This window comes from Penicillium odoratum (genome assembly GCF_028828045.1).
Source record: "Penicillium odoratum strain IBT 22623 chromosome Unknown utg000001l_segment0_segment0, whole genome shotgun sequence".
Lineage (NCBI taxonomy): Eukaryota > Fungi > Ascomycota > Eurotiomycetes > Eurotiales > Aspergillaceae > Penicillium > Penicillium odoratum.
In genome coordinates this window covers 5114397-5132800 of record NW_026643143.1, presented here as the reverse complement: position 1 = coordinate 5132800, position 18404 = coordinate 5114397, and the positions used below count along the sequence as shown (strand labels likewise).

General features: G+C 50.0%; 5 protein-coding genes across 5 annotated transcripts; 2 read left to right on the top strand and 3 right to left on the bottom strand.

The window, feature by feature from the left end:
* Positions 1 to 575: 575 nt before the first annotated feature.
* Positions 576 to 1161, bottom strand: N7520_001850 (uncharacterized protein; the record flags this gene model as incomplete). The annotated part of the gene is made up of 3 exons (XM_057135785.1): positions 576 to 605; positions 671 to 982; positions 1036 to 1161. 3 exons carry the CDS (start codon positions 1159 to 1161, stop codon positions 576 to 578), a joined length of 468 nt encoding a protein of 155 aa, XP_057001721.1.
* Positions 1162 to 1638: 477 nt separating this feature from the next.
* swr1 (putative SNF2 family helicase/ATPase (Swr1)) lies at positions 1639 to 6585 on the top strand (the record flags this gene model as incomplete). Its single annotated transcript, XM_057135784.1, has 1 exon — positions 1639 to 6585. One exon carries the CDS (start codon positions 1639 to 1641, stop codon positions 6583 to 6585), a length of 4947 nt encoding a protein of 1648 aa, XP_057001720.1.
* Positions 6586 to 10255: 3670 nt separating this feature from the next.
* On the top strand, positions 10256 to 11362 carry N7520_001848 (Clr5 domain-containing protein; the record flags this gene model as incomplete). Its single annotated transcript, XM_057135783.1, has 2 exons — positions 10256 to 10383; positions 10441 to 11362. The coding sequence occupies 2 exons, from the start codon at positions 10256 to 10258 to the stop codon at positions 11360 to 11362; spliced, it is 1050 nt and encodes a 349-aa protein (XP_057001719.1).
* A 1308-nt stretch (positions 11363 to 12670) lies between these two features.
* On the bottom strand, positions 12671 to 13755 carry N7520_001847 (NADPH:quinone oxidoreductase family protein; the record flags this gene model as incomplete). The annotated part of the gene is made up of 2 exons (XM_057135782.1): positions 12671 to 13672; positions 13723 to 13755. The coding sequence occupies 2 exons, from the start codon at positions 13753 to 13755 to the stop codon at positions 12671 to 12673; spliced, it is 1035 nt and encodes a 344-aa protein (XP_057001718.1).
* Positions 13756 to 14141: 386 nt separating this feature from the next.
* N7520_001846 (OSBP family protein) lies at positions 14142 to 17973 on the bottom strand (the record flags this gene model as incomplete). The annotated part of the gene is made up of 3 exons (XM_057135781.1): positions 14142 to 14912; positions 14963 to 16674; positions 16737 to 17973. The coding sequence occupies 3 exons, from the start codon at positions 17971 to 17973 to the stop codon at positions 14142 to 14144; spliced, it is 3720 nt and encodes a 1239-aa protein (XP_057001717.1).
* Between the last annotated feature and the right edge of the window lie 431 nt (positions 17974 to 18404).

Genomic DNA, 18404 nt, shown 5'->3' with positions numbered 1-18404 from the left:
GACCAAAACAAAGATATGATTATCAACCCAGAAGAAGCTCAACAGTACTCAAATGCTTAGATGTATAAGGAAAGTTGTTTTGTACCTGAGTTTCTGATTTTAGCGAGGAGATAAACCTTAGGTCCCAAGTTTCTCCCTTGGAGGGGTTCAATCGGGCACAAACAATGATGATATAATGCAAGGGTATATACCCCCAGTATGTACCATTGACCTGAACATGTTGATTCCTTGATTCCTTGATTCCTTGATCCTTATCCCTTTTGATTATAGAATACACAGAATATCCATTCTAGTGTATTGTGCCTTTTATGAATAAGCGCTGCATTACAACTGTAGCTGTTACTGTTCCTAGAGTGATACAGTCTAAGTGAGACAAGTTGGAAAGGAAAATATGTTGGAACAGAGTAATCGAGCATCTAGTTCTCGTCTTGTCCAACATGCGTCAAAGAGCCGGAAATCCGTTATTCGGCGAATCGACCATCAGACACTCAAGTGACGCCAAATCGAGGGAAACAAAATCGTCTTGGTATTTACACACACAACAAAAAGGAAAAGAAAAGAGAGCAGAGCCAAGATTACCACTTGTCCTCGCCAGCTTTGCGAGCCTACATATATAAAGGTTAGTGGGATGATCAACATAGCGTATGTTTAAAGAAGCTCATGATCTTACCGGCACAGCATTCGGTCCACCCAACTCCTTCTCCAGACCATCTTCATAAGCCTTGGGAACGCTAGGCTTGTCGGGGTAGTAAAGGCTAACAACGCCGCACACGCTGAGGAAGGCCACAACGAAGGCACCGAGGTGGAGGAAACCCTTGCCGGCAGAGACGTGGGTATATTGCTCAGGACTGAAGACACCGAGAATCTCGTTTTCCTCGTGGACAGGCTCGCCGAAGTTTCGCTTCTCCTGTGCATCCCACCAGCCTCCGTAGGGGTCTCTGAAAGCACGCTTCACGCGGGGAGGGTTCTGGTAGCCACCATTCTGCCATTGCTATTAGATCGCTTGGGTAATACTATCAAAGGAAAACGCTATACCTGTAAAGGGTCCTCAGACTCGGAAGCGCGGAGGGCAGCGACCTGAGAGAAGGATGCGCGGGGGGCAATGGCGTGGCGGGCAGCCACCTGGGGCAGACGCCGGGCTAGGATCCGTTGAGACAGCATCTGGATGGGGATTGAACGTCAGTAATTTCTCATAGAGCAGAAGGAAAACCAGAATCAGACCAAAACTCACTGCTCTGCCAAAAGATCAAAGACCAATGGGGAAAGGGATAAAGGTCAGGGAAATTGGTGGAGATGAAGTGCAGGATGATTCGATGATGGAGACGGAGGTTTGCGGCTGTTGACACCTTAGGCACGAATTGACACCTGAAAAATAAGGCCTTCATGGCGCGGCGCGCTTACAAGTCGAAAGTGTTCGTTCCCGACAAAAAAACCACTTCCTCACGTATTCCCCCCATCTCACCACCTTTTCCATCGCCATCAACGCCACGGTACCGATAAGGATGCCAAACTTTGTGTGGCACCTTGAATCGATCATAGCTACCCGTTGATGCTAAAATCGCGAATTTCGACCGCGCTATCGTTGGGATAACTGGGGTCACCTGCGCAGAAGGCCCCTGTCGTCTGCGGCAACAAGTCATGCAAAACGGCAGCCCAAATGGCCCATCACCCCACGATGAACGCATAACGCCTGAGCCTGATACTACCCACCTCGAAGCTCCCGGTGTAGATTATTTATCTGATTCGACCCCCTGCGAATCGATCCCTACCTTACCGAATGACGAAGCTAGCCATCAGCTAGAGGAGCCACCATCGAAGAAGCGTCGCCTGGCAGATTCAACCCCGTCGCGTACCTCAACTCCCCGACCTCCCTCGCCGCCATGGAAGAAGGTTGGTGTGGAGGGGCCGACATCATTCTTGGTGGAGGGTCGGCGCAGGTCATCGCGGCAGAATGTGCTTCCTATTGAAGAGCAACCAGCCTCTGACAAGCGACACACGCGCGCGGCGCAGCAAAACTTCGTGACAAAAACAACCCGAAGTGGCGCAAAACCCGTCACATCCTCTCCACTGGCTGTGACATTGTCGCGTGCAAATGGGAAGCCCGGTGGCAAGCCGATTACAAATAGCTCGTCCAGAACAGTGCTTACAAAGGGCGCATCCGGAAAGCAGCAATCTTCACAGTCTCCTGCATCAAAGTCATCTCAGTCGCGCACTCGGTCTCGAAGCTCCGCAACTAATCAAGCACGCCCCGGCACAAACGGCGCCAGCCCTCGTGAATCTCGCAACCGCACCTCTCTTTCAACCACATCTCCTGCGCAAGATCCTGCCTTCGGCGACACGAATGATCATAATGAGGATCTAGAATCAGGGTCTCAGATCGTACCACGACTTCGAATCAAAGTGAATAAGCCAGTACTCCCGATCCGCCATCCCGGCCACGTGTCCGGTAAGAAATACGAGTCTTTCAGGGAATGGTTGAACAATGAGGATACCCCGAATTTGCTATCATCGGAAGAAGCTCTCGAGGAGGCCCGAAGGCGGCAACAAGTGTTCAATGCAGCGGAACCTGGTGGACTATTGAGCTCAGGGGTCTGCTCTGCATATATTACGGAACCACAGGAGGAACCACCATTTCAATATTCCCACCAAGATCATCTAGTGGCGCATGCTCTCTATTTCCAGAAGCTCCTTGAAAAGGAACATAAGCGTCATCGGCAAACGGCCAAACTCTTTGCCCAATGGTGTGCCGACGCGTATAGAAAACGCCACAAGAACCCCGAGGATGTCCTGCGGGAACAACAAGAAGAAATGCGTGGGAAGCGCAAGCAACTGGCCAAGGACCTGCAGAAGATGTTTGACTTGACCCGTGCCGACATTGACCGGGTGCGCCTCGCACGCTGGGAGGAAGAGCGAAAGGTTCAGGATCAGCAAGCCCTCGATCGTGCTATCAAAAAGTCAACCATGCTGTTTGAGAAACGCCGGTCCGAAATTCTTGGAGAGGTTCCCAGCGATGCTCCTGCTTCAAGTGACGAGGACGGGGAGACCGATTATTCTTCCGACGCATTAGATAACGATAGCAACATGTCGACATCTGAGTCAGAATCTGATGATGAGGCAAATGTGGACGATGATGCCAAATTGACAGCCGAGGAACTTCGACTGAAGTACGCCGGTATGCCGGACGAAGGCACACCCGCGGAAACACCCGACCAAATGTCTGTGATCTCTGCGTCTGTCAATGATAGCGAAGCGATTCCTAACGATACTGATGCTGATATAATCCCTGGCGACACTCAGCTGGATGACGTGGATTCAGTGTTGATGGACGATAGCGATGAGTCAATCGATATGAGCGACGAAATGAGTGATAGTGATGAGAGCGGATCTGATAATGAGTCTGGTGAGGAATCCGATGGCAGTGATGCTGGTAGCGGTATGCTCGGGTTCTTCTCACGCAAGCAGCTAGCCCGTGACGAGGATTCCGTTGAAGCGGATGTCGAAAGTGTTGATGACGATGAATCTAATGATGGAGAGTACAAATCTCCAGGAACAGAAGCCCTTGATAACGATATGGAGGATCCGGACGAGGTTTCCCTAGTTCCGAACGGGTTACACATGAACGAAAACGAAGAGATGCTAGATGAATCGACCCCTTCAGAATTCGTCGAAGCCTCCATAGTCACTCCTGCAGATGTCGAAGACACTTCTATGATTGATACCTCTACGGTCAATACTCCCACGGTGGACATAAATGTGGAGGATGAACTCTCCGAAGCAGTGCCTGACTCCAGCGCTCTTGAAGTAGCAGGCAAACAAGACCAAGAGCTCGACACGGAACCGCAGGAGAACCGTCCCAGTGGTGAGATGTCCAGTGAAGTATCTCCAGGGACCTTCGACACCAAGCCCTCTGACCCCGAGTCCGTCTCTTCATACGAACCTGCAATTGAGAAAGCATTGCAGCAGAGTCATTCACCTGCACCCGGCTTGCAAACACCAATCCCTCATCTACTGCGCGGCACTCTGCGTGAGTACCAGCACTACGGCCTGGATTGGCTCGCTGGCCTCTACAAGAACCGCATCAACGGTATTCTGGCCGACGAGATGGGTCTCGGCAAGACAATTCAAACCATTGCATTACTTGCTCACCTTGCTGTGGACCATGGCGTCTGGGGGCCGCATCTTGTTGTTGTTCCTACCAGTGTCATGCTGAATTGGGAAATGGAATTCAAAAAGTGGTGCCCGGGATTTAAAATCATGACCTACTACGGAAACCAAGAAGAGCGGAAACAGAAACGCAAAGGTTGGACTGACGACAATTCTTGGAATGTCTTGATTACATCTTATCAACTTATCTTGCAAGATCAAGTTTCTCTGAAGCGAAGGGCGTGGCATTACATGATTCTTGATGAAGCGCACAACATCAAGAATTTCCGTTCTCAAAGATGGCAAGCTCTTCTCACTTTCAGGACACGCGCCCGGTTGCTCCTGACTGGTACACCACTTCAGAACAATTTGACCGAGCTCTGGTCTCTTTTGTTCTTCTTGATGCCTTCCGACGGCGATGGTGTTGGTGGTGTTGAAGGTTTCGCCGACTTGAAGGACTTCTCCGAGTGGTTCCGACGACCAGTGGAACAGATCTTGGAGCACGGAAGAGAAACTATGGATGACGAGGCCAAGCAGGTAGTCACCAAGCTCCACACAGTCCTTCGTCCTTACATTTTACGTCGCATGAAGGCAGACGTTGAGAAGCAGATGCCTGGAAAATACGAGCATGTCATGTATTGCCGGCTGTCAAAACGCCAGCGATTCCTGTACGACGGTTTCATGTCGATGGCCCAAACGAAAGAAACACTTGCGTCGGGCAACTTCCTTTCCATCATCCATTGTCTTATGCAGCTGCGCAAGGTCTGTAACCACCCCGATTTGTTTGAGACAAGACCCATCTCCACCTCCTTCGCCATGCCACGTTCTGTCGCCACCGACTACCAAATGAAGGAGGGCCTGGTCCGGCGACGACTGCTCTTTGATCACCCTCTCACCAAGGTCGATTTGGACTTCCTCAACCTGGCGCCTGTGTTTCGAGAGGATATCTCTAGGCGACTAGCTGATGACAGTATCCGACTCATGGCGTTTGGGCCGTTCAAGACGCTTCGTGAGCGACAATACAATCGCACAAACTGGCAGATGGAGTTTGACGGGTCTAGCATGGAAACGATCCTAGAGTCGTTAGAGAATGCCAGCCGGAAGAGACGAATGGCCGAATTGGAACGATGCTTGTACTTTGAGTCTAAGCGTCACGGTCGCCGACCTGTGTACGGTAGCAGCTTGATTGAGTTCATCAGAGCTGGGACCAAGGAGCATGCACTTTCCAACGCGCCCTTGCGAAAGAGCAATATGGCGGAGTGGCTTTCGAGTCGGTCATCCGTCCTTGCTTCCATGATTCTGACGCTGGAGGAGCGCTCTCTCGACATGGACGGGTACGTTCAGCGATTCGCTTGCGTGACACCGGCTGCTGTTGCGTCGGGCATGACAGAGGCCGCCTTGACCCCTGTCGAGACGCGACTTCTGACCAACACTGCCAAAGATCAGCCCTATGATCCCTTCCACGAAGCTCGCATGCGTCTATCCATTGCTTTCCCAGACAAGCGGTTGCTACAATACGACTGTGGTAAGCTACAGCGGTTGGATAAGTTGCTACGTGACCTGAAGGCCGGCGGCCATCGCGCATTGATCTTCACGCAGATGACCAAGATGCTGGACATTCTAGAGCAGTTCCTCAACATCCACGGGCATCGCTACCTACGCCTGGACGGTACAACCAAGGTTGAAGCGCGACAAATGTTGACCGAGCGGTTCAACAGTGACCCTCGCATCCTGGCCTTTATCCTCTCCAGTCGATCCGGTGGTCTCGGTATCAACCTAACGGGTGCCGACACAGTCATCTTCTATGACCTGGACTGGAACCCGGCCATGGACAAGCAGTGTCAAGATCGTTGCCATCGTATTGGCCAGACCCGCGATGTCCACATCTACCGCTTCGTATCCGAGTATACCATCGAGTCCAACATCCTTCGCAAAGCCAACCAGAAACGAATGCTCGACGATGTCATTATCCAAGAGGGCGAGTTTACAACGGACTACTTTACCAAACTCCAAAATGTGCAAGTGGAAGAAGTCGATGAGCGTGACGGCCAGGACGAAGCAAGTGCAGCCATGGACCGTGTCCTCGGCAACCGCGTTGCGACTGGAAACCGCGCCTTCGAGCAAGCTGAAGACAAGGAGGACATCGACGCAGCCAAGAATGCCCAGAAAGAACTGGAGCATGCCGACGATGGCGACTTCGAAGAGCGCAGCCCTTCACATGGAACCCCCGCTCAACCTGGTACCCCATTACCCGGCTCTGGTGACGGACAAGGTTCAGTTGCGCCCGAGGATGCAGGGGCTCCGGAACCTGGCCACATCGACGACTACCTGCTTCGTTTCATGGAATGGAACATGCGTGACGAACCCCTAGTTCTCCCGGTGGATAAGAGCAAGAAAAAGTCTAAGAAGGGCAAGGAGCACCACCTCAAACGACGCCGCTGATCATTCACTCGGTCCAAAATCCTTCGCGAAGTCAAGTTCAGCCTTTCTTCCTTGCTTTTGATTTTCTCAGGTCACGGGGAATCATCATCTCCACTCTCTTCAGCCCAACCGTTTCACAATCCCATAGTTCCAACCACCCCATGTATTTCTGTCGGCCTTTACTACCTAATTGAGCGTGTTCAAGTTTTGTTCTTCTTTTGTTGGATTTCGCTGTGGCGAATCCGGTTTTATTCTCTCTCCTCCTACCTGTACCCCTTTTCTATGCACTGCGCCGGAGCATGTGGGTATACTACTTTGTAATAGTGTCGAAAAAAAGAGTGGAGAGGTCTGAGAACCAAAAGACCATGTGTACCGATACGTTGTGGAGGAAGACCAAGACCAAGACCAAGAACAGACCAGACCAGCTATGATGTCGGCCAAAAATCTCTGTATCTGTATTTATACTTCGCACCGGGCAATTAGCGTCAATGTTTTGATTAACGTCTAGACTATTTCGGGGCAAAAGCCCACTTTTTACTTTTCATCGTTGCTAAAATCTACCTCTTTTCTCCCATCCACTACACTTGCACTAGTAGGACTTAGCTTTGGCTTGTTTCTGCTATTTCTCTTGGCTTCAGGCTTGAAGGCTTCCGAAGTCTCTCCGATACACATGTGGATGATCTCCACGTTATAATGACAAATTATCTAAATTAATCTATCCGCAAATCTAAAGGATAAGACTCGTGTGCTCGGAGACAATGTACTTATCTGGTTAAGTAGAGTGGACTCGAGGCTTTTTAGGGTTTCGCTTTCCGCCTCTGCATCTATGGGGCTTAGTCAGGGCGATTACTATCGTCAACTATATGCTCACCCCGAGGAGAAAGAGAAAAAGATAGCATTGACGAGGAAATCAGTACTGACCCTTTTCCGTCCCATATCAATTGGTTCGTCATAGACCTTTTTGTGTTTCGGCAGTGTAACTTTCAAGATATGAGGCATTTAGGTTTCAGTGTTTAGCCTAAATAGAAACTACACTAAAGATACCTAGAATCTACTATGAACCAAGGTTAGTAGATTCCTGAAGATACAGCTCTAAACTACAGCCGAGTCCACTCTGCACATGGGAACATGTGTATCCGGTCGATCACGGGAGGCGATCAAGGCGGGTTCCCTCTCGGCCAGACTACTCCGAGGAGCATCAATGCACCGGGGAGATAACCTCAATGGCCTTGAGAAGAACAATTGGATGGCAAGAGAATAAGGATACGGATATCCGGATTCGGAAGATCGGGGAGGAATTGGAGTAACAACTTACTCCAAAACCTTGTTCATCAACCCAGCCGTAGGGAAATGGGACATGGTGTCCACGGTTCTTCATCCATCTGGCCTTCCAAGATTGTTCTTCAGACTTTCGTCTCCAGTTTTCTTCTGTGATAGAGTATTCGCCGGCTCTCTTCTGTACAAAAAGTGGAGATGTCGATCCACGCGACGGTGTTAATGCCCGTTTCGGAGGTCTGATCCGGCGTTGGAGGATCATTTGCAGAGATCCACGGGCATCCGAAGATCTTATTTGCTGCCAACTCGTTTTCGTTTTCCGTTTTTCTTTTTTACGGAATCTGTAGGGCATGATTGATCAGGTTTCATCAGATTAGGAAAAAAGTGACCGGTCTTTTTGATGTGAACAAATATCATGATTGGGCATAAAGGGGAATTAAATCTTAAAATTATTCCCCATAGAGAGCTAGTTAATATGCAAGGGATGATCAAAACGTTTCTCGTGGTTTAGTGCTTCGTGCTGAGGGAGATCTCCCCCTTTCCGTGGACCGGAGATAGTGTCTTACCATCTCCGGAATAATTTCTGCGACATTTCGCCGCAACTTGGATCATGACCAAATATGGTATGGCGTGATTCAAGGGAAGCGATATTGTTCGCTGATTCCCAGTTCTTTCTCAGTACTTGGCATAGACCGGCCTCAAGAGCTGGTTTTGATGGAAGACAAGGAGTATTTAGGGTTTCGGTTACTGCTACCGGAATACAGCGAGGCAAAATCTGGCGGCAGTTTAAGCCAAAGCTTTCCCGAAAGCTTCCGCCTAACGTGGCGGGGGGAAATCAATAGGTCGATCCAAGGAATAGTGAGATAATTTACACATGACTGGTCAGTTTGACAGTTTGCCAGCTGTGCACCGTGCAAAGATGTGACATGCAGCCGCAAGAGACACGCACACTCGAGGACACCAATCGAGGACGGCTTTGGCCGCCAGGCCCGTGCTGGTAAAAATTAAAAAATGGAATCTCTTTATCCTCTGTTGCTCCAGATGTCAGGCTGTAAAGCTCGTGGCGTCCAACAGTCGACAATGTGACTGGAGACTCTAGTCTCAAAAGGAGCTCCACTTTATCCGCTATTGAGTACCCGGGCAGATCGCGGCGATCCACATTCCTATCCATTGGCGCGCTCACGAACTGTTGCTCCACCGATCGCGTCATTATTGGTCTCGTCCGAGAGAGGCGCGCACTAGACTGACATTATTCCGCTTTCTCTATTAGCGTGTTCAATGCAGGGCGACAATTGGTCACAAGAGGAAAGTCGTCATCGAGAGATGGTCCAGGGATTCACGGCACGAGGGAGCGAGGTCAACGTTTGTGCCGTGCCAACGAAGATCCGGAGCCGCCCAGGCACGAGCGCTGGCTGCGCTATTGGTGCTCGGGTGTTTTGTCATTTTAGTAAGTGTCCGGGACCTCAAAAAATATTATTTTTTATTCCTTTTTTTTCGACCCGGGGCTTTTACCATTCGGTAGCAACCGTTGCACATGTCGAATTCTAATTGAAACCCCAAAGGTGTGAAACGCTTAACAGCTCAGATCTCATTTGGGGAAGACTTCCGATGAGGAGCCGAGAGCGCGTGAGGGGTCCCGGGTCCGGTGATGATCGGCGGGTTTTTGGAGATCCTGGTGAAACCAGTATCAGTACCTCTCCTAAAGTGGAGCTCGGACTGGGGGAAGAGGGGCTTATCTGAATACTCGCTAGTAAAGCTAACCGTGAATCAAACGCACGGGGGATCGGGAACTGACCCCATGTTCGTAGAATTGATCCGATATAGGCAATAATGAGAGAAAAAAGTAGTAAAAATATCGAGACTTAAAACCCGATTCCATGGGAACCAGATAGATCAACTTTCGTTTTTCGAAAGGGAGACGGCATCGCATTTTAACTAGTTTTCATTAGGCAACTTGAGACAAAGAGATTCGAGCTGTGATCTGTCAGCTGTCATGGATGTTGAGACCCTCTGTGATCTGTCAAATCTGCGTCTTTGTTCAATTGGATATGCGCCAAGTTCCCCATTGGGGATAGTAAATGTTTGGATTGGAGATGTCAACGATCCACAAAAGCCTTGATCGTAGATCACCAAATTCCCACGTCAAGCATCTCGTCAGGATCTACGAAAGAGGGGAAACAGCACAGTAAGTAAGAAGGAAAAAGTGGAGAGATTTTGCCAATCCAGACCGTAGAAATTGGTTCTGTTGGAACTTGGATTTGCATTCTCCACTTGAGACTATTTGATTAGATCCTAGTCATCCTAGTCAATTCCTACTTTTTTTCTCATTTCCCCCCCAACTGCTCTAGCTCTTATATCCCTGCCACTTCCCCTGGTATCTATATTACCCATTTCCATCTCCTCTTTCTATCCAAGGATGAAGACATCCATCTCCTCCGATGTGTGGGAGAAGAAGAAAGCGTTGATCGCCAAACTATACATGGAGGAGGAATGGCCATTGAAACAAGTCATCAAGCAGATTCGTTCGGATGATTTCAATCCAAGGTTGGTGTTGTGTTTCTCATGATTTCAGGTGCGAATTTGGACTCATACAATTCCCAGTGAAACACAATTGCGCAGTCGGTTGAAAAAGTGGCGAGTTACCAAGCCATCGCGCCAGACTCGCAAGAAGCCCGTTGTGGATGACGACAATTCAGACCGGGATGTCAAGAGATCCTCGACCTCTCCCCACCACAATCGGCAACCTCGCGTGAAAACAGAACGGTCTACCACCGGCCCCAGCTGGACCAGATATCCAGAATACGCCCCAGAGCTTCAGTCAACCGACCAGCAGAAGTGGAACGCATCTCTAGCACCACAGTTAACACCCAGCCCATCGGGCGAACATGGCCCTATAGGAGATAGACCGTCCACCCACCCTTACCACAGTCCAACCACGCCCTTCGAGCAACCAGCCCAGACCTCCCCCGTGGATGAAACCCTCATGCTCAATACCACTACAGTCATGACTCCCAACTACGCGGGATACCCTCTTTCGCCTGACTCCGGCCTCCCCAGCCCAGGATCCACCACGGCAGCAATGCCATGGCAATCCCGCGCCGTTTCTGTTGATATGGGTCTAAACCCAGCATTGCACCCCGTACAATGGTACTCCGTGCCTTTCGAACCTGTCACCCCACCACCCGGTGTGCCTCACTCTCATATGCCGCCCCCGGGATACAGGGACCACATGCCCATGGGTCCAGCCCAGGGCGTCTTCTCTCCGGAGTTCGCACCATACCCTGGGGCATCAGAATACCACCCTGGGTATGATTCAAAGACATGGAAGAGAACTATGTCACTCCATTATGACTATGCACACCCGTCTTCGCGGCCGGACCTTGTGGACCGAAAATACCCTGTGTATGGTCACCCACCTCCGGGCATGCTTTCTATGCCCCAGCCTTCGCACAGTATGTGTGCGCCACTTCTCCCGTATATGGGACAGGATCCTTTGCACAAACACTCCGGTGTAGGATACTGAGTGGCTGTTACCTTGTGATTTACCTTCTTTTTCTTTTCTTTTTTCAACATTTTCCTTGACCGGAAAATGGGTGTACTCAATAGATATCCGTGTATGACATACTTGGTGTTGAAATGTGGTGGGTGGTTGTCTGCTTTGCTTTGTTTTTGTTTCGGCGTTGGCGGGCATTTGTTTCTTTGATACCTCCTGAATTGACCTGTACCTTTATGTCTCCTAGTCATACTTTATTACATACTATTTTATCTTACATTTGAACAAAGTGCATATTCTATCTTACAACCTCAAGATTGTAGAGCTGATAGCCGAAGACTCAAGTACCAGAGCAAGACATGATACAATGACTTCATACTCAATCCTGATAATCAAACTGAAACGATTCAACTCCCCGTCAAACCTAGTGGAGTCACGACCTGATCCCTAGGGCAAATGACCGTTTTTCTGGCCCCGTTTCATGCCTGGACCCCGCGTGCCCTGTTTTGGTGAGATTAGCGAACCTTATCGCCTCCCAACTGCAGCCCCAAAAAGGGTTCTGATTGATCCACACCAGCCCTTTCCATTACACGTGGCGATGACCATCCAGCCGTTGTGGTGAAAAGCTTGATGATGACCCTCGGGTACTAAAGTAACCACGGTTTACCGGATAGGTTATGCCGAGGTTGGAAATTTGCCTCATCAAAGCATTTTTCCTTTGATATGGAACTGCGACATCAATTCCATTCCCTTAATATGTTAATATTGATTTTTAATGCTCTATAGACTTGGATGAAATGATCTCCAGCATGACTTGGACTTTGCTGATGACTAAGCGATAAGTCGGACTAACATAATACCGTGCCGTGTTCCTTATTTTTTCTTCATCTTCATCTCGACTTCATCCTCAATCCAATCATCTTTGTGGTTGCCAGAATCTGATGTTGTTTCTGTGTATACTATATGAATCTTGAACACTAACTTTACAGAAGTATTATATACCGCAACTCTCCAATCCAGCTGTTCCTGTCCTTTGGACTTTTCACGGACCCTTCTTAAGGACGGTCTTCACAGCGTCGCGTCTTGTGGCCGTGATTGACTGGAGCTGGATTGCGCATTCGAGGTTCCTCATTTGAGGGCTTTGAGTGTTGATTCTTCGAGTTGCTAGAACAAATCTAGGGCCTTCATAGTTCATGTTTACTTGCTCGAGTCTTCTTCTTTCGGGAGGATGTTATCTTTTCTACGAGAGCATGACTCCTTGCGCACCTACATTATTATATCTGCCAATCACATTCGAATTGATACATTCCATATATCTATTTGCCTATCTAGGTAGCCCTACAGCCGACTCTTAGCCTCACCAACCACATTCACAACAACCTTCCCCCAAGTCTCACGTCCACCAAGCGCCTGCAAAGCTCTTGGCACACTCTCCAACCCGACGAAACTCTCATCCTTAAAAGCCGTTCCACGGAACTGACCCTTAGCAACAAGATCAAAGATCCCCTTCCATACCTCCCCAACAGTCTCCGTCTCAAACTTCGCATACTGTCCCCAATGCAACCCCACCAAACTAACATTTTTCAACAACACCCGATTCAACGCAACCTTCTCAATCTTTCCCGCTGCGAACCCAATAACCAACAACCTCGCATTCCACGCCACACACTTCAAACTCATCTCAATTAACCCAACAGGATCATAAACAATATCCACTCCAGCCTTCCCATTCCCACTCCTCTTCTCCGCACAAAGCTTCTTAACCTCCTCCGGCCAGTTCTTATCCGTATAATCAACCACATAATCAGCCCCAAACTCCATCGCTATTTCCCTCTTCCGCTTCGTTCCAGCCGTCGCAATAACAATCGCCCCCTTCGCCTTCGCAATCTGAACTGCGGCCAATCCAACACCCCCAGCAGCCGCATGCACAAGAACCCAATCACCGGCTTTCACGCCAGCACGGTGTACAAGTCCTCCATAGGACGTAGGAGCCGTAACGAATAACCCGGCTGCATCTTCGAAACTCCACCCCGCAGGCACGGGGAGTAATGTACTTTCCGGAGCGAGGACGTGCGTAGCATAAGCACCTTGTGTAGCGCCGAAAACCCGATCCCCAACCTTGAACTTGAAGGCCGAAGTCGAAGATGAAGTAGGTACCGCGATAACAGTACCTGCGAACTCGGCACCACCAACCCAGGGAAGAGGTGGTTGGTGTTGGTATTTCCCTTGGATTTGAAGAATATCGAAGAAATTGGTACCGGCGGAATGGATCTCGATGAGGTATTTATCCGGTGCTGGGGTTGGAGTTGGGATGGTGGAGACTTTTAGGTCGAGAGGTCCCTGGTTTCTGGTGTTAATGTTGGTTATGGAAGGTGGATGAGGGGGCGAACCTTGACATATTCGCTGACTTGGACGGCGCGCATCTTGGATGTAGTTGTGATATCTTCGAATGGAATATAGTTGTAGGTTGAGGGAGTTGGGGAATGTATGGGAAAAGATGAAGTTGGGGTTTTCCCCGCGTGAGATGCCGAGGTTGCTTTCGGATAATCTATCGCCAGGTATAGATCGACTTCACGCTTATCCGATATCATCAACTTGCAATAATCATACACGTATACCTGGGTATCACTTATCTTACATTATATGTTAAATCCACAGGTAGTCAATCGGTAAAGTACGACATGCCTCATCGTGTATTCGTAGATAGTGCAAAACATCTTATAATACAGTTACAGTCCAATTCAAGGAATAGAAAATGCAAGTGGATATTGGAACCCCTACATCCTGTACAGCCATCTGCTTCCCCCAATCAGAAAATATCCTCCGCAGAACTCCAGTTTTGGGCATCTCTGTTGGCCCAATATTTGCCATTGTGAGCCCAGTACTCCTCCCCAGTAGTAGGCTCTTTAGCCCGAATGAAATACTGGGGAGAGTAAATCTCGCCCTTAGTCTCCCGTTCCCTCCGCTTGGCACGCTGCTTCTCTTCAACGCGATGCTTTTCATCCGCAGCAAAGTCGTACTCGCCATCCTCCATGGCACGCTGGTCAGGACGTAATCGGGTATCAGTAGGAGGTAACCAAGCCCTCAAGTTGTCCGGGATGGCGTTCAGAGTGAGAACGAATGGAGTCAGGTTGAATGGGATACCCTTAGGGCGCTCATGGGCTTGCCAAACCAATAATGTCTTGGCCGACTCGGGATCCTGACCGGAGACAGGTGCTTCGAATCCTGGGGTATGGCGAGCGTAAATCTTGTCGTTCCACCGGCCACCGATACTCCACTTCGGGGAGCCGTCACAGTCAACCACCTTACCGCTGACTTGGTAAGCCGAGGATGCTTTCCATCCACGAGGCTTGAAGTCAAGATAGCAGACCTCGCCGGTGGTCCAGTTCTTGATCTCCATCAAACCATAATTGTCCACGGTGGGGTTACCGGTAATGATGCCAATCACAGAAGATGTGACCTTCTTCCAGGTGTATAGCTCTTCGCCTCCTGTGCACGGGCGCAGCTTGAGGAACCAAGTACCCAGAAGATTGATGTCGAATGACTTGCCGTAGAATTTAGACTTGAGTGAGGACTCGCCCTAGCAAATTGTTAGCTTGGACAAAGTAGGGATACAGAAAAGAAACTTACCCAGTAATCCCACTTAGGAGACTCAGCCCATGCCGCACCGATGGGAGGGTGGTGGCTGACTTGCTCGACGAAGAACCGGTAGCCCTTGTCAGGACGCACATACTCAAAAGTTTCACCGAGAAGAGGATTGAATGGCTTAGCCACACGCCCAATGGTTGAGGCGTATTCACTCGCAGCATAAGAAGCCACATATAAAAGACGCTCCATGGAGTCGGTTCGGTCAGCAGCGATATCGAGAAGGTCGGTGTACTCCAAATCCTCAGCAACTCGCTGAAGTAACGAAGTAGGCTCGTTGAAAGACACGGGCAAGGTCATCTTCGTCATGTCCTTGCCGATCATGGATTTGAGAATTCCCCATAGCGAAATCTTTGGCCGGTCATCATTGTCCATCTTAAGTCTCTGTCGCACAGGGTCTTCGTAACCCCTGAATGAGGACTTGATTACGGCAGCCTTTTCTTTCCGGGCCAGAGCACTTTCATCCTCCGGTTCTTCGGGCTCTTCAGTCTCATTGGCGTGGCTGACATCCTCTACTTCGATTTCACCAGCATCAATTGCATCAAAAAATTCGTCTCCATCCGACTCGGAATCATAGAGACTGCTGATTCGAGAAAGCACAGAGGGTTTCCGGTTGAGGGGAATAGGCTCCGTTGCAAGCTGACTTGACGAGTCCTCTTGCGCCGGTTCAGATTCGCGGATCTCAGACCGACTAGTTTCCAGAACGCTAGCAGGCGCCGTTGGCATACGCGATGGTGCGGCACTGAGGGAACGGCTGCTACCAGCCGCATTTTCCAGCGCCTCCTTCAGAGCTCGCTTGGTCCGCTTGCGCTTTTCCTCAGACTCGCCCATCTTAGATTCTAGCTCTTCGTGTTCTTGAGCAACACGGGCCATGTTCTCCTCCCAAATATGACGAAGATGTTCCTCGCGGCTCAAACGGTACTGCCAGTAGGAATCACGGTCTCGTGAGATCTTGAGGAGGTTCTGAACTAAGCCCTTGAGACTACTGACTGCACCTTCGTAGGCAGTAAGAGCTTGTTCGATGGCTGGATCCGCGATCGACATTTCAGGGTTTTTGGATCTCTCAGCCTGTAACGAAGCGGAAACATTTGCAAGAAGATCTAATTGAAGTTTGGCGGACTGTGCAGTAATGTTGAGGGCGTCTTTATCATTAGTCGGCACGTCAAGGCTAGAAGCATAGTCGTTGAAGTCGTCGTCATCATCACCATCAGGCGCAGTGGTTACATAACTGGTCACTCGGTTCACATCGTTACCCTGGTCCACTGAACCATAAGCCGACTCATCTTCCTCCGCAGGTGAGGTTTCAAGAGTTGTGCGCGAAGCATGGGTACTGATTCTGGTGAAACTACCGCCAGGAACCCCAAGGGACGAGGGGGGTGGGCCTCTACCGCTGGTTCTACGGCTAAGACCAGACTCAGAGGGTGTTTCCCCAGTAGACTGGTCAATCTTGGCCAAACGGAAAGTTTCGGCGTTCTTCGAGCGTTGCCGCTCTTCCTCCTTGGCTTCGTCTTTGGCCCACTGGATCGCGTTGTTCAGGGACCAGAACCAGCGTTTCGCTTCCACCACATGGTTTGCCTTCAGGTGGTACTTGACCGACGACTTGCCGTGAATTTCAAAGCGAGTCTTGTCTTGGGCATCCATGTTAAGTCTGGCGATTCTCATGTTGATAGCTCCACGACAAGCAGAGCCGGCGTCATCTGTGAAATAAGTTAGATTTGAACACATATACCGGTATTGATATATGTCTAGGATAACATACCCTGATGCTTATAGTAGCTCAACACACCATCCTCGAGCACAAACCACCGCAGCTTGTAGCCACTTGTGTAGTTGGTCCACTTCTTAAGATAACCTCTCATCTCACGGGCATCCTTCCCAGCCAAAGGTGCCTCCCCAATAGAGGCACGACCAGAAAGACCTTGCGCATTGCTGTTTCCAAGGATGGCCTTCTCTTGAATACCGCGCTGGGCAATTGCAGCCGCCGGCGACTTCTTCAAGAGTGCCCGAGTCTTGTCATCCTTGGTGACATCTTGAGGCAGCTTGCCCTTTTTATCACGACGGAAAGGGTCAGCTCCATGGGTAAGAAGAACCTCAATAAGCTGCGCATCTTTATTGCGAGCACCCTCATGTAACAACGTGCCACCAGATTGCAAGGTAGCTCGGTCGGTAACCAATTCCAGACTGTTCACATCCAAAAGACCTTCGGCACGGGGTTCTTCCAATAACTTCTCAAGATTATCATATTCCCTCTTGCTGATCAACGCTTGAATCTCCTGCGTCTTGCTGTCAATAAACAGGGACCGAGCGAGTTGCAGCTGCTGGAATATCTCCGGGGTGCGCGCTGCCTCAAGCGGTGTTTGACCCCGGTAGTTGACGATAGCATCATTAACTTCAGGGTTGTTCAACAGTTCCCGTACCAACGAGACCCGTCCCAGCTGAGATGCCAGGTGAAGCGGGGTGTTCCCTTCACGATCGCGCGCGTTGATGTCCAGCCCGCTACTCGAGGATAACACAAATTCCACGACCTGGGGTTCGGCGCACTGCAACGCCAGATGAAGAATGGTCGTTCCGTACAGATTGTTCGCCACCTGGGGATCTTTGGCCTCCTCGACAGCCTTGGCGATGGCATTTGTATCTCCACTGCGCAGGACCTCAAACAACCGGAACGTTCGTACTGACTGTTCCAGAGACATGCTAGCGCTCTCAGTCTGGGGCGCGGATGTTACGCCCTCCATTCCGGCGACGGGGTTGTCGTCGAGGGTATCTTCGAGAATGGCTGGGGTCGGGGGCGAGCTGGGGTCCAAAGCAGGTTTGCGGCTCCTGTGACGGCTTAGGCTGCGGGCGTGGGTCAGTGGAGAGGAGCCATTCGTCGAAGCTGTCCCGGTTGAGGTGTCGGTGTTTTCTTCCAGAACTTTGTCTTCGTTGCGGGATTTATCGCGGTGGAGAAGAGAAAGCGCTATAGAGCTGCGAGAGCGCTTATGCCTGCGTGACAACATCGGGTCAGTCACATGAAACAGGAAGGAGCGAATCGGTGGTCGCAGTTTCCACGAGGGATTTGCAATTTATTCACTCCGAGTCTTTCTTGTCTTTCTTTGTCTTTTTGTCTCTGTCTCTGTCTTTCTCAAACAGGACCCCCGCGGTCATGGGGAAACCACCCTTGAACCATGGGTCCAAGTCGGAAAAGGAACAAGTAAACGAGAACTCACCCTTCAGGTTTCTCAGACATGTTAAGATGCCCCGTCAGGTATGTGGGGTACTACTGTCAAGACAAAAGCATGAATAGGGGAATTAGGGGAATTAAAATGAGGCTTTATTTTTGGGAGGGGGAAGGGGTTCGGCTCTTGGCGCCCCTGTAGATATCGAACTACGTAATGATCCCAATAACCTTCAATCTTCTTTGTTAAAATATACATGTATTGCTATATAG